Genomic DNA, 14,417 nt, shown 5'->3' on the forward strand with positions numbered 1-14,417 from the left:
CAATTACCTTTTCCCGCAGACAATTCTTTTGCTTTCCCCATGACTCAGAATCCAGACACGTCAGTGTAGCACTGGATGAAAGATGCAAGGGCCTTTCAGGAGTCCAGAAACTCACTGACCTTTTCTACACACACACTGATTACAAGCAAACAGATCACAGGTGAGGATGGTTACCTTTAGTAGTCATTCAAACCCGTTTGTGTCAACTTGTGTGCATGTTATCAGGCCAAAATCTCCAGGGTATGTAAACTTTTGATCAGGGTCATTTCGGTAGTTTGTTGTCATTATGATTTCAAAAAGAGTAAACACAGTTGTTTGACAATAAATGACAATAAATAAACCCAACCACTAACCATGAGTGAAAGAAAAGTTTGTGAGTTATCATTCATATTCTCTGGCAAATGGCCAGAAAATCAAATTCTGCTAGGGTATGTAAACTTATGAGCACAACTGTATATTTATTGTGCAATCCAAAAAGAGATGAATGTGGTATATGATAATTTTATATTTAGCATATAGAGTTCATTCTTTTTTGGGGGATCAGGGAGTTAATGCCATGAATAGTATAAATAAGAATTTACTTACCGATACTTCTATTTCTCGTAGTCCGTAGTGGATGCTGGGGACTCCGTCAGGACCATGGGGAATAGCGGCTCCGCAGGAGACAGGGCACAAAAATAAAGCTTTAGGATCAGGTGGTGTGTACTGGCTCCTCCCCCCATGACCCTCCTCCAAGCCTCAGTTAGGATACTGTGCCCGGACGAGCGTACACAATAAGGAAGGATATTGAACCCCGGGTAAGACTCATACCAGCCACACCAATCACACCGTATAACTTGTGATCTGAACCCAGTTAACAGTATGACAAACGTAGGAGCCTCTGAACAGACGGCTCACAACAAATAACAACCCGATTTTTTTGTAACAATAACTATGTACAAGTATTGCAGACAATCCGCACTTGGGATGGGCGCCCAGCATCCACTAAGGACTACGAGAAATAGAATTATCGGTAAGTAAATTCTTATTTTCTCTAACGTCCTAAGTGGATGCTGGGGACTCCGTCAGGACCATGGGGATTATACCAAAGCTCCCAAACGGGCGGGAGAGTGCGGATGACTCTGCAGCACCGAATGAGAGAACTCAAGGTCCTCCTCAGCCAGGGTATCAAATTTGTAGAATTTTGCAAACGTATTTGCCCCTGACCAAGTAGCAGCTCGGCAGAGTTGTAATGCCGAGACTCCCCGGGCAGCCGCCCAGGATGAGCCCACTTTCCTTGTGGAATGGGCCTTGACAGATTTAGGTTGTGGCAAGCCTGCCACAGAATGTGCAAGTTGAATTGTGCTACAAATCCAACGAGCAATCGTCTGCTTAGAAGCAGGAGCACCCATCTTGTTGGGTGCATACAATATAAGCAGTGAGTCAGACTTTCTGACTCCCGCCGTTCTTGAAATATATATTTTCAATGCCCGGACCACGTCCAACAACTTGGAATCCTCCAACTCGTTAGTAGCCGCAGGCACCACAATAGGCTGGTTCAGGTGAAACGCTGACACCACCTTAGGCAGAAAATGAGGACGCGTCCGCAGTTCTGCCCTGTCCGTATGGAAAATCAGATATGGGCTCTTATATGATAAAGCCGCCAATTCTGATACTCTCCTGGCTGAAGCCAGGGCCAGTAGCATGGTTACTTTCCATGTGAAATACTTCAGCTCCACCGATTTGAGCGGCTCAAACCAATGGGATTTGAGAAAATCCAAGACTACATTAAGATCCCACGGTGCCACTGGGGGCACAACCGGGGGCTGTATATGTAGTACTCCTTTTACAAAAGTCTGGACTTCAGGAACTGAAGCCAATTCTTTCTGGAAGAAAATCGACAGGGCCGAAATTTGAACCTTAATGGACCCCAATTTGAGGCCCATAGACAATCCTGTTTGCAGGAAATGTAGGAATCGACCCAGTTGAAATTCCTCCGTGGGGGCCTTCCTGGCCTCACACCACGCAACATATTTTCTCCAAATGCGGTGATAATGTTGTGCAGTCACCTCCTTCCTGGCTTTTACCAGTGTAGGAATGACCTCTTCCGGAATGCCTTTTTCCTTTAGAATTCGGCGTTCAACCGCCATGCCGTCAAACGCAGCCGCGGTAAGTCTTGGAATAGACACGGTCCCTGCTGAAGCAGGTCCCGTCTTAGAGGTAGAGGCCACGGATCCTCCGTGAGCATCTCTTGAAGTTCCGGGTACCAAGTTCTTCTTGGCCAATCCGGAGCCACTAGTATCGTTCTTACTCCCTTCTGCCGTATAATTCTCAGTACTTTTGGTATGAGAGGCAGAGGAGGGAACACATACACTGACTGGAACACCCACGGTGTTACCAGAGCGTCCACAGCTATTGCCTGAGGATCTCTTGACATGGCGCAATACCTGTCCAGTTTTTTGTTGAGGCGGGACGCCATCATATCCACCATTGGTTTTTCCCAACGGTTCACAATCATGTGGAAGACTTCTGGATGAAGTCCCCACTCTCCCGGGTGTAGATCGTGTCTGCTGAGGAAGTCTGCTTCCCAGTTGTCCACTCCCGGAATGAATACTGCTGACAGTGCTATCACATGATCTTCCGCCCAGCGAAGAATCCTTGCAGCTTCTGCCATTGCTGTCCTGCTTCTTGTGCCGCCCTGTCTGTTTACGTGGGCGACTGCCGTGATGTTGTCCGACTGGATCAACACCGGCTGACCCTGAAGCAGGGGTTTTGCCAGACAGAGCATTGTAAATCGCTCTTAGCTCCAGTATATTTATGTGAAGAGACATCTCCAGGCTTGACCATACTCCCTGGAAGTTTCTTCCCTGTGTGACCGCTCCCCAGCCTCTCAGACTGGCATCCGTGGTCACCAGGACCCAGTCCTGTATGCCGAATCTGCGGCCCTCTAACAGATGAGCACTCTGCAACCACCACAGAAGAGACACCCTTGTCCGTGGCGATAAGGTTATCCGCTGATGCATCTGCAGATGCGATCCGGACCATTTGTCCAGCAGATCCCACTGAAAAGTTCGTGCGTGGAATCTGCCGAATGGAATCGCTTCGTAAGAAGCCACCATCTTTCCCAGGACTCTTGTGCATTGATGTACAGACACTGTCCCTGGTTTTAGGAGGTTCCTGACAAGTTCGGATAACTCCCTGGCTTTCTCCTCCGGAAGAAACACCTTTTTCTGAACCGTGTCCAGAATCATTCCCAGGAACAGCAGACGTGTTGTCGGGGTCAACTGAGATTTTGGAAAATTCAGAATCCACCCGTGTTGTTGCAGCACTACTTGGGTTAGTGCTACTCCGTCCTCCAGCTGTTCTCTGGACCTTACCCTTATCAGGAGATCGTCCAAGTAAGGGATAATTAATACGCCTCTTCTTCGCAGAAGAATCATCATTTCGGCCATTACCTTGGTAAAGACCCGAGGTGCCGTGGACAATCCAAACGGCAGCGTCTGAAACTGATAATGACAGTTTTGCACCACGAACCTGAGGTACCCTTGATGTGAAGGGCAAATTGGGACATGCAGGTAAGCATCCTTTATGTCCAGGGACACCATAAAGTCCCCTTCTTCCAGATTCGCTATCACTGCTCTGAGTGACTCCATCTTGAACTTGAATTTTTGTATGTACAGGTTCAAAGATTTCAGATTTAGAATAGGTCTTACCGAGCCGTCCGGCTTCGGTACCACAAATAGCGTGGAGTAATACCCCTTTCCCTGTTGTAGGAGGGGTACCTTGACTATCACCTGCTGAGCAAACAGCTTGTGAATGGCTTCCAATACCGTCTCCCTGTCTGAGGGAGACGTTGGCAAAGCAGACTTTAGGAACCGGCGAGGGGGAGACTTCTCGAATTCCAACCTGTAACCCTGAGATACTACCTGCAGAATCCAGGGGTCCACCTGTGAGCAAGCCCACTGTGCGCTGAAATTCTTGAGTCGACCCCCCACCGTTCCTGAGTCCGCTTGTAAGGCCCCAGCGTCATGCTGAGGGCTTTGCAGAACCCTGGGAGGGCTTCTGTTCCTGGGCAGGGGCTGCTTGCTGCCCTCTCTTACCCCTTCCTCTGCCCCTAGGCAGATATGACTGTCCTTTTGTCCGCTTGTTCTTATAGGACCGAAAGGACTGCGGCTGAAAAGACGGTGTCTTTTTCTGTTGGGAGGGGGTCTGAGGTAAAAAGGTGGATTTTCCGGCAGTTGCCGTGGCCACCAGATCCGATAGACCGACGCCAAATAATTCCTCCCCTTTATACGGCAATACTTCCATATGTCGTTTGGAATCCGCATCACCCGACCACTGTCGCGTCCATAAACTCCTTCTGGCAGATATGGACATCGCATTTACTCTCGATGCCAGAGTGCAAATATCTCTCTGCGCATCTCGCATATAAAGGAAAGCATCCTTTAATTGCTCTATAGTCAATAAAATACTGTCCCTATCCAGGGTATCAATATTTTCAGTCAGGGAATCCAACCAGACGACCCCAGCACTGCACATCCAGGCTGAGGCGATGGCCGGTCGCAGTATAACACCAGTATGTGTGTATATACTTTTTAGGGTAGTTTCCAGTCTCCTATCTGCTGGATCCTTGAGGGCGGCCGTATCCGGAGACGGTAACGCCACTTGTTTTGATAAGCGTGTGAGCGCCTTATCCACCCTAGGGGGTGTTTCCCAGCGCGCCCTAACCTCTGGCGGGAAAGGGTATAATGCTAATAACTTTTTTGAAATTAGCATTTTTCTATCTGGGTTAAACCACGCTTCATCACATACATCATTTAATTCCTCTGATTCAGGAAAAACTACAGGTAGTTTTTTCACCCCCCACATAATACCCCTTTTTGTGGTACTTGCAGCATCAGAGATATGCAAAGCCTCCTTCATTGCCGTGATCATATAACGTGTGGCCCTACTTGAAAATACGTTTGTTTCATCACCGTCGACACTAGATTCAGTGTCTGTGTCTGGGTCTGTGTCGACCGACTGAGGTAAAGGGCGCTTTACAGCCCCTGACGGTGTCTGAGACGCCTGGGCAGGTACTAACTGGTTTGCCAGCCGTCTCATGTCGTCAACTGATTTTTGTAATGTGCTGACATTATCACGTAATTCCATAAACAAAGCCATCCATTCCGGTGTCGACTCCCTGGGGGGTGACATCACCATTATCGGCAATTGCTCTGCCTCCACGCCAACATCGTCCTCATACATGTCGACACACACGTACCGACACACAGCAGACACACAGGGAATGCTCTTATCGAAGACAGGACCCCACTAGCCCTTTGGGGAGACAGAGGGAGAGTTTACCAGCACACACCCAAGCGCTATAATATATATGGGAACAACCTTATATAAGTGTTGTTCCTTATAGCAGCTTAAATATATCCAGTATATCGCCAAAAAATGCCCCCCCTCTCTGTTTTACCCTGTTTCTGTAGTGCAGTGCAGGGGAGAGTCCTGGGAGCCTTCCTCACAGCGGAGCTGAGCAGGAAAATGGCGCTGTGTGCTGAGGAGAATAAGCCCCGCCCCCTATTTCGGCGGGCTTTCCTCCCGTGGATTTAGATAAGTGGCATGGGTTAAATACATACATACATATAGCCTTAATGGCTATATGTGATGTATTCTTTTGCCTTAAGGTAATAAAATATTGCTGCCCAGGGCGCCCCCAGCAGCGCCCTGCACCCTCCGTGACCGCTTGGTGTGAAGTGTGTGACAACAATGGCGCACAGCTGCAGTGCTGTGCGCTACCTTCATGAAGACTGAAAAGCCTTCTGCCGCCTGTTTCCGGACCTTCAATCTTCAGCATCTGTAAGGGGGGGGTCGGCGGCGCGGCTCCGGGACGAACCCCAGGGCGAGACCTGTGTTCAGACTCCCTCTGGAGCTAATGGTGTCCAGTAGCCTAAGAATCCAATCCATCCTGCACGCAGGTGAGTTGAAATTCTCTCCCCTAAGTCCCTCGATGCAGTGAGCCTGTTGCCAGCAGGACTCACTGAAAATAAAAACCCTAAAAAACTTTTTCTAAGCAGCTCTTTAAGAGAGCCACCTAGATTGCACCCTGCTCGGACGGGCACAAAAACCTAACTGAGGCTTGAAGGGGGTCATGGGGGGAGGAGCCAGTACACACCACCTGATCCTAAAGCTTTATTTTTGTGCCCTGTCTCCTGCGGAGCCGCTATTCCCCATGGTCCTGACGGAGTCCCCAGCATCCACTTAGGACGTTAGAGAAAATTAGCTACGGCATGACACACTAATCTGCCTATTGTATATTATCAACATATTTTCTTCTTTATGATCCACATCCTTGTGGAAATATCAAATCTAACCAGGCACAGAACATCATAATAAAATAGATTCAAAAAAATACCCACAAACTACTAGTTTCTGAGACAGACACTCCCTCCACAATAAAAAAAAAAAAAGTTCTGTTTGTTATATTTTTTATTACTGTATCTGTAGGTCTCAGAGAGACAGAACAGAGTAATGAACATCAGCAGCCAATATGCATATTATTATTGGAGACAGAGCAGACAAAACCAAAAAAAGCAGAGGGTGAGATCATATATAAATCAAATGGGCTTGCCAGGTTCATATAAGAGAAAGTAAATTTTGATCCAGGTTTTGACATTTACCTGTATAACACAGACAAAGGGTTTCAGACACTGGATAGACTGTGTCTTGTTAGACAGTCAATAGGTCAACCCCATATGATCGACATGCAGACAGTCGACACAAGGTTTTTTTATTCAACTTTCGCTTTATTTACCATCCATGTGGACTACGACATGGAATAGTAACCTACAGCAAGCCACCTTGCCTGAAGCAAGCCAAGCCTAGCGAGGGTACACGGTACACTAATTGTAGGGTCACATATGACGAAACATACAAAAGGACACCCCAAAAACAAAAAACCCTTGTGTCAACCATGTGCATGTCGCCTTTTGACTCTGTCGACCTTTTTACAGTGAACCACATGGGGTCAACCTATTGACTATCTATTACTGTAGTTCCATTGAACCACACCCACTGACAACTACCCAGACACCATACCGAAAAGGTTGCCCCCACGTTTCTACTACCAACACCCAACATTACGGATGACATGACCTCATCGCTGGGCGGCAATCCTATTATAAGATCGCAAATTACCCTTTGATCCTCCTCTTTGGTCCAAGGGCCCTTTATTAGTTCAGGGTTTAAAACTTTCTGCCATCGATGCTGACACTGCATGTCTGAACGGTTCTGAATAGGGGATAAAACAAACATTAGTGCAAAAGCAGTAGTATATACAGGATTTCGTTACAATGCCGCCGGACGGGATCCCGGCGGCCAAAATACCAGCGCCGGAATCGAGACCGGCAGCATAATGCCAGCATTAAAAATCGAGAAGGGGATCAGGATCCTGGCATTAAAATACAGACACCTGGAATCTTAAACGCTCTTTTAGCGGGATGCACTCACATCCTGCTGCGGGGGGGGGGGGGGGGGGGGGGCGGTGTTATGTTTAGGTATTAGAAAGGGGGTTAGGGTGCAGAGACGGGAAGGGGGTGGTTAGGTACCGGGGAGGGGTGGTTAAGCAGCGGGGAAGAGAAGAATAGGCACCACCGGAGAGGATTAGGGTTAGGCATACACAAAAGGTAGGGTTAGGGTAGGTGGCAGGGGAGGGTTAGGGTACTTTTTGGGTGCTTTTGGTATTCTGATGGTCGGGATGCCGCGGTCTGTATTCTGACCGCCGGCATCCTGTCCATCGGTATATCATACCAAATCCGTACACACATACTGTACATGGAAACAGTAACTCAAACGCGTCATACCCTACACAACACTACATATCTTCAGTTGGCCAGAAAAAAACTTTAAACATTTTTTTTTTAAACAATCAGTTATCCTAAAGAAAAACTCTACGGACCATTAACATAACACAGAACAACCTACCTCCTCCTATTTAGCACAACATCAGGGACCCTCATCCTTTGAGAGATATTCACAATATACCCAGCACAAGGTGCTTTAGCAATGATCACTCCGCTCTCCTGCCAGACTGGACTCGCCCGTTATGGTGGTGGGGACTATGCTGGCTTATGCATATTATGGGTGGGGGCGTGGTTTCAGATGTTAATCATTTAGAGTACAGAATTATATAATGTGGGGTGCATGGTGAGGGGGGTTTATTTAACCTATAATACAACGCAGTTATACAAGTTGGTATCTGGTGTCAGCTCAAACTACCCAGTGGGCAAAGTTGGCAAAGCTTGCTGTGCCATTCATACTACATTGTGTGGTGACATTGGCAAATGTGAAACAAATGTTTCCATTGAATATGTTAGCAGTTCGGATGTGTATTGGCCAATAGCATAATTATAAAGCCTCTACAATACGCATGTCAGAACTGCTATATGTTCAGACTTTATTTTCCAAACATGACATAAGACTTACCATCAAATGGCAAGCAATCAAACCCCAGTCATCTGTCCCATTCTGTTCAACTAGTCTCTTCAATCGGTCATCCTAATAAAAGCACAAACTACATTAAATAAACAAACAAAAAATGGAGGAAACAAAAAACAAAAACAAGCAACAAAAAATTACCTCATCTTTGGTCCATTTTACTCTATTCCATATTTTCTTTAGACCTTTCTGGGCTGGAACCTCATAATCATGGTCTGCATACTGAAGATCATCATCTTCATCCTCACTGAGGAGACAGAAGATTTAAACATCTAGAAATTGTTCATGTAAAAGCAAGTCCATTCTACCATTCATTCTAGTAATAGCTGTTTATTTGAACAAAAAGTACTTTAGAAATATATTTGCCAAAACTGAGTAAATATTTAGTAAACACTAGACACTGCAATCAGTAAAGTAAACATTAAAAATAAATAAACCAACCAACCACAACATATAGGCATTAGGATATATATATATATATATATATATATATATATATATATATATATATATATATATATATCACACAAGATATACATAGCTAAAAACCTGTGGCTAAATAACATTTAACACTCACAAGCTGCTTGCAGAGTAACAGTTAATACCTTCACAATTATGCAATATAAGCTCCTCTAGCACTACACGGGGTTTGTCTAATAAGGAGTCACTTTTTCCAGAGTGCATTCCTTTGCCATGGCAAGAGCAGTAACACAATTATAGCAGCAACTTTTGAGATTTGAGAAGTTTTATTAGTAGAGAGACAGACAACCAGCCAGAAAGACAAACCGCGAGATCTTTGCGCCATGAAGTGGCTGCAAGTGGAAGTTAGTCATTTTCACAAATACTGTATATTAGTTTCTATTCAAGACTATTAAATAGTTAGGCCAAAGGTTGCCAAACTGTGTGCCGTGGCTCCCTGGGGTGCCTCGGGACACTTGCAGGGGTGCCCTGGGTTGGTGGTCCAGGACAAATTCAAATTATTCATGGTCAATATAATAGGCAAAACCAGTGCTGGTGGCCAAACAGAAGCAAATCTTGTCCCTCACCACACAACTGACCCCAAGGATGACATATAAACGAGATCTACTTAATGTAATATTTCTTTCAAAATTTCTCAATAAGAAATTTTTGGCCTAGGGGTGCCATGAAAAAAATTCTGATATTCTAGGGCGCCGTGATTCAAAAAAGTTTGGAAACCACTGAGTTAGGCATAAATCAGCAAAGTAATTACAATCTAACTCTGTTGAAGTCGCTAGAAGAAAAAAAAAGTTGAACCATGATGAGTTTATTGGAGCTGCAAAAATGATCCAGCTTGTGTCCAGACACATTCATGCTGACCATAATCTAGCAAGGACATGAAACACATGCCATTGAGAGTGAGAGATACAAGTAGGGATGAATTATTCTGGGGTTTTTGTGGCATAGCTGTTAGTACAGCTTCAAAAATCTAAAAGGGAAGTTCTTTATGATGGGTTAGTGAAAGTGTGGTTAGAGTTCTACCACAAATAATGTGTTAGAATGAGAAAACTATAATCATTCGTTAAGAACCCCGATTAGGAATTTGCATTAGAAGTTTCATCTTTTGCATGTGCTGAAAGCGTACAAAACAAACAGATGTATATTATAATACATTTTTAAGGAGTGGCAAAAATAAGAATTTACTCACCGGTAATTCTATTTCTCGTAGTCCGTAGTGGATGCTGGGAACTCCGTAAGGACCATGGGGAATAGCGGGCTCCGAAGGAGGCTGGGCACTCTAGAAAGATCTTAGACTACCTGGTGTGCACTGGCTCCTCCCACTATGACCCTCCTCCAAGCCTCAGTTAGGTACTGTGCCCGGACGAGCGTACACAATAAGGAAGGATTTTGAATCCCGGGTAAGACTCATACCAGCCACACCAATCACACCGTACAACTCGTGATATGAAACACAGTTAACAGTATGAAACAATAGAGCCTCTCAACAGATGGCTCAACAATAACCCGATTTAGTTAACCATAACTATGTACAAGTATTGCAGATAAACCGCACTTGGGATGGGCGCCCAGCATCCACTACGGACTACGAGAAATAGAATTACCGGTGAGTAAATTCTTATTTTCTCTAACGTCCTAGTGGATGCTGGGAACTCCGTAAGGACCATGGGGATTATACCAAAGCTCCCAAACGGGCGGGAGAGTGCGGATGACTCTGCAGCACTGAATGAGAGAACTCCAGGTCCTCCTCAGCCAGGGTATCAAATTTGTAGAATTTTTGCAAACGTGTTTGCCCCTGACCAAGTAGCTGCTCGGCAAAGTTGTAAAGCCGAGACCTCTCGGGCAGCCGCCCAAGATGAGCCCACCTTCCTTGTGGAATGGGCATTGACAGATTTTGGCTGTGGCAGGCCTGCCACAGTATGTGCAAGCTGAATTGTACTACAAATCCAACGAGCAATAGTCTGCTTAGAAGCAGGAGCACCCAGCTTGTTAGGTGCATATAGGATAAACAGCGAGTCAGATTTTCTGACTCTAGTTGTTCTGGAAACATATATTTTCAGTGCCCTGACAACGTCTAGCAACTTGGAGTCCTCCAAGTCCCTAGTAGCCTAGGCACCACAATAGGCTGGTTCAGGTGAAACGCTGACACCACCTTTGGGAGAAACTGGGGACGAGTCCTCAATTCTGCCCTATCCATATGGAAAATCAAATAAGGGCTTTTACAAGACAAAGCCGCCAACTTTGATACTCGCCTGGCAGAAGCCAAGGCCAATAACATAACCACCTTCCACGTGAGATATTTCAAATCCACGGTTTTTAGTGGTTCAAACCAATGTGATTTTAAGAAACTCAACACCACGTTGAGATCCCAAGGTGCCACAGGAGGCACAAACGGGGGCTGACTCTGCAGCACTCCTTTTATAAATGTCTGAACTTCAGGTACTGAAGCTAGTTCTTTTTGAAAGAAAATCGACAGAGCCGAGATCTGTACCTTAATGGAACCCAATTTAAGGCCCATAGTCACTCCTGCTTGCAGGAAATGCAGAAATCGACCTAGTTGAAATTCCTCTGTTGGGGCCCTTTCGGCCTCACACCATGCAACATATTTTCGCCATATGCGGTGATAATGAGTTGCTGTAACCTCTTTCCTGGCTTTAGTAAGCGTAGGAATGACTTCCTCCGGAATGCCCTTTTCCTTCAGGATCCGGCGTTCAACCGCCATGCCGACAAACGTAGCTGCGGTAAGTCTTGGAACAGACAGGGCCCCTGCTGCCGCAGGTCCTGTCTGAGTGGCAGAGGCCATGGGTCCTCTGATATAAATTCTTGAAGTTCTGGGTACCAAGCTCTTCTTGGCCATCCACGAGTATCGTTCTTACTCCTCGCCTTCTTATTATTCTCAGTACCTTTGGTATGAGAGGCAGAGGGGAGAACACATAAACCGACTGGTACACCCACGGTGTTACCAGAGCGTCCATAGCTATCGCCTGAGGGTCCCTTGACCCGGTGCAATATCTTTTATAGCTTTTTGTTGAGGCGGGACGCCATCATGTCCACCTGTGGCCTTTCCCAATGGTGTACAATCCTATTGGAAGACTTCTGGAGGAAGTCCCCATTCTCCCGGGTGGAGGTCGTGTCTGTTGAGAAGATCTGCTTCCCAGTTGTCCACTCCGGGAATGAACACTGCTGACAGTGCTAACACATGATTTTCCGCCTATCGGAGAATCCTTGTGGCTTCTGCCATCGCCATCCTGCTTCTTGTGCCGCCCTGTTGGTTTACATGGGCGACTGCCGTGATGTTGTCTGATTGGATCAGTACCGGCTGGTTTTGAAGCAGAGGCCTTGCCGGCCTCAGGGCATTGTAAATGGCCCTCAGGTCCAGAATATTTATGTGTAGGGAAATAACCTGACTTGACCAAAGTCCCTGGAAATTTCTTCCCTGTGTGACTGCCTCCCAGCCTCAAAGGCTGGAATCCATGGTCACTAGGACCTAGTCCTGTATGCCGAACCTGCGGCCCTCTTGAAGATGGGCACTCTGCAGCCACCACAGTAGAGATACCCTGGTCCTTGGAGACAGGGTTATCAGCCTATGCATCGGAAGATGCGATCCGGACCACTTGTCCAACAGGTCCCTCTGAAAAGTTCTTGTATGGAACCTGCCTAATGGGATTGCTTCGTAGGAAGCTACCATTTTTCCCAGGACTCGCGTGCAATGATGCACCACTACCTATTTTGGCTTCAGGAGGTCTCTGACTAGAGATGACAACTCCTTGGCTTTCTCCTCCGGGAGAAACACTATTTCTGGTTTATGTCCAGAACCATCCCCAGGAACAGTAGACGTGTCATAGGAACCAGCTGTGACTTTGGACTGTTTAGAATCCAACCATGCTGTTGTAGCACTTTCCAAAATAGTGCTACCCCGACTACCAACTGCTCCTTGGACTTCGCCCTTATAACGAGATTGTCCAAGTACGGGATAACTACAACTCCCTTTTTTTGAAGGAGTATCAACATTTCGGCCATTACCTTGATAAAACACCCTCGGTGCCATGTACAGTCCAAACGGCAGTGTCTGGACTTGGTAATGGTAATCCTGTACCACAAATCTGAGGTACTCCTGGCGAGGATGGTAAATGGGGACATGCAGGTAAGCATGCTTGATGTCCCAGGATACCATGTAATCCCCCTCGTCCAGGCTTGGAATAACCGCCCTGAGCGATTCCATCTTGAACTTGAATTTTTGTGTTCAAGGATTTTAAATATAAAATGGGTCACACCGAACCATGCGGTTTCGGTACCCCAACCCGTGTGGAATAGTAACCCCGTCCTTGTTGAAGTAGGGGCACCTTGAGTATTACCTGCTGGGAATACCGCTTATTAATTGCCTCTCGCACAGCCTCCCTGCCTGAGGGAGTTGTCAGCAAGGCATATTTTAGGAAACGGCTGGGGGGAGACATCTCGAATTCCAGCTTGTACCCCTGAAATACTACTTGAAAGAAACAGGGATCCACCTGTGAGCGAGCCCACTAATTGCTGAAATTTTTGAGACGGCCCCCCACCGTACCTGGCTACACCTGTGGAGCACCCGCGTCATGGTGTGGCCTCACAGGAGGCGGGGGAAGAATCTTGATTCTGGGAACAGGCTGACTGGTGCAGCTTTTTTCCCTCTACCCTTGTCTCTGTACAGAAAGGAAGCGCCATTTGTTTCTGAAGCCGAAAGGACTGTACCTTTGTCTGTGAGGAAACCTGAGGTAAAATTATTTCTTCCCAGCAGTTGCTGTGGATACGAGGTCCCAGAGACCATCCCCAAATAATTCCTCACCCTTATAAGGCTCTCTATGCGCTTTTTAAGTCAGCATCACCTGTCCAGTGACAGGTCTCTAATACCCTCCTGACAGAATGGACATTACATTTATTTTGGATGCCAGCCGGCAAAATATCCCTCTGTGCATCCCCCATATATAAGACGACGTCTTTAATATGTTTTTATGTTTGCCAACTAGTATCCCTGTTTGACAGGGTCACCGACCACGCTGCAGCAGCACTATCTGCAGGTCTCAGTCTAGTACCCGAGTGTGTAAATACAGACTTCAGGATAGCCTCCTGTTTTTTATCAACAGGTACCTATTAAAGTGGCCGTATCCTAAGACGGCAGTGCCACCTTTTTTGACAAACGTGTGAGCGCCTTATCCACCCTAGGAGATATCTCCCAGCGTAACTTATCCACCTGGCGGGAAAGGGTACGCCATCAGTAACTTTTTATAAATTACCAGTTTCTTAACGGGGGAACCCACGCTTTCACACACTTCATTTATTCATCTGATGGGGGAACAAAACACTGCCTGTTTTTTCTCCCCAAACCTAAAACCCATTTTTAGAGGTGCTTGGGTTAAAGTCAGAAATGTATAACACATTTTTTATTGCCGGGATCACGTCACGGATGTTCCTAGTGGATTGTGTATATGTCTCCACCTTGTCGA

The 14,417-nt window shown here is 46.4% G+C and overlaps 1 protein-coding gene across 6 annotated transcripts in view; it reads right to left on the minus strand.

Annotated features, from left to right (window-relative positions):
• The window catches only part of MYBL1 (MYB proto-oncogene like 1), a 162,953-nt gene that overhangs the window by 138,540 nt on the left and 9,996 nt on the right, over positions 1-14,417 (minus strand). For all 6 annotated transcript variants that reach the window (XM_063923842.1, XM_063923840.1, XM_063923839.1 and 3 more), the window contains exons 2-4: positions 8,605-8,710; positions 8,452-8,523; positions 7,165-7,257 (exon numbers count right to left, since the gene is read on the minus strand). In XM_063923842.1, coding sequence (XP_063779912.1) covers positions 7,165-7,257; positions 8,452-8,523; positions 8,605-8,710 — 271 coding nt within the window. The remainder of the gene's footprint in view (positions 1-7,164; positions 7,258-8,451; positions 8,524-8,604; positions 8,711-14,417) is intronic.

This window comes from Pseudophryne corroboree, chromosome 5 (assembly GCF_028390025.1).
Source record: "Pseudophryne corroboree isolate aPseCor3 chromosome 5, aPseCor3.hap2, whole genome shotgun sequence".
NCBI lineage: Eukaryota > Metazoa > Chordata > Amphibia > Anura > Myobatrachidae > Pseudophryne > Pseudophryne corroboree.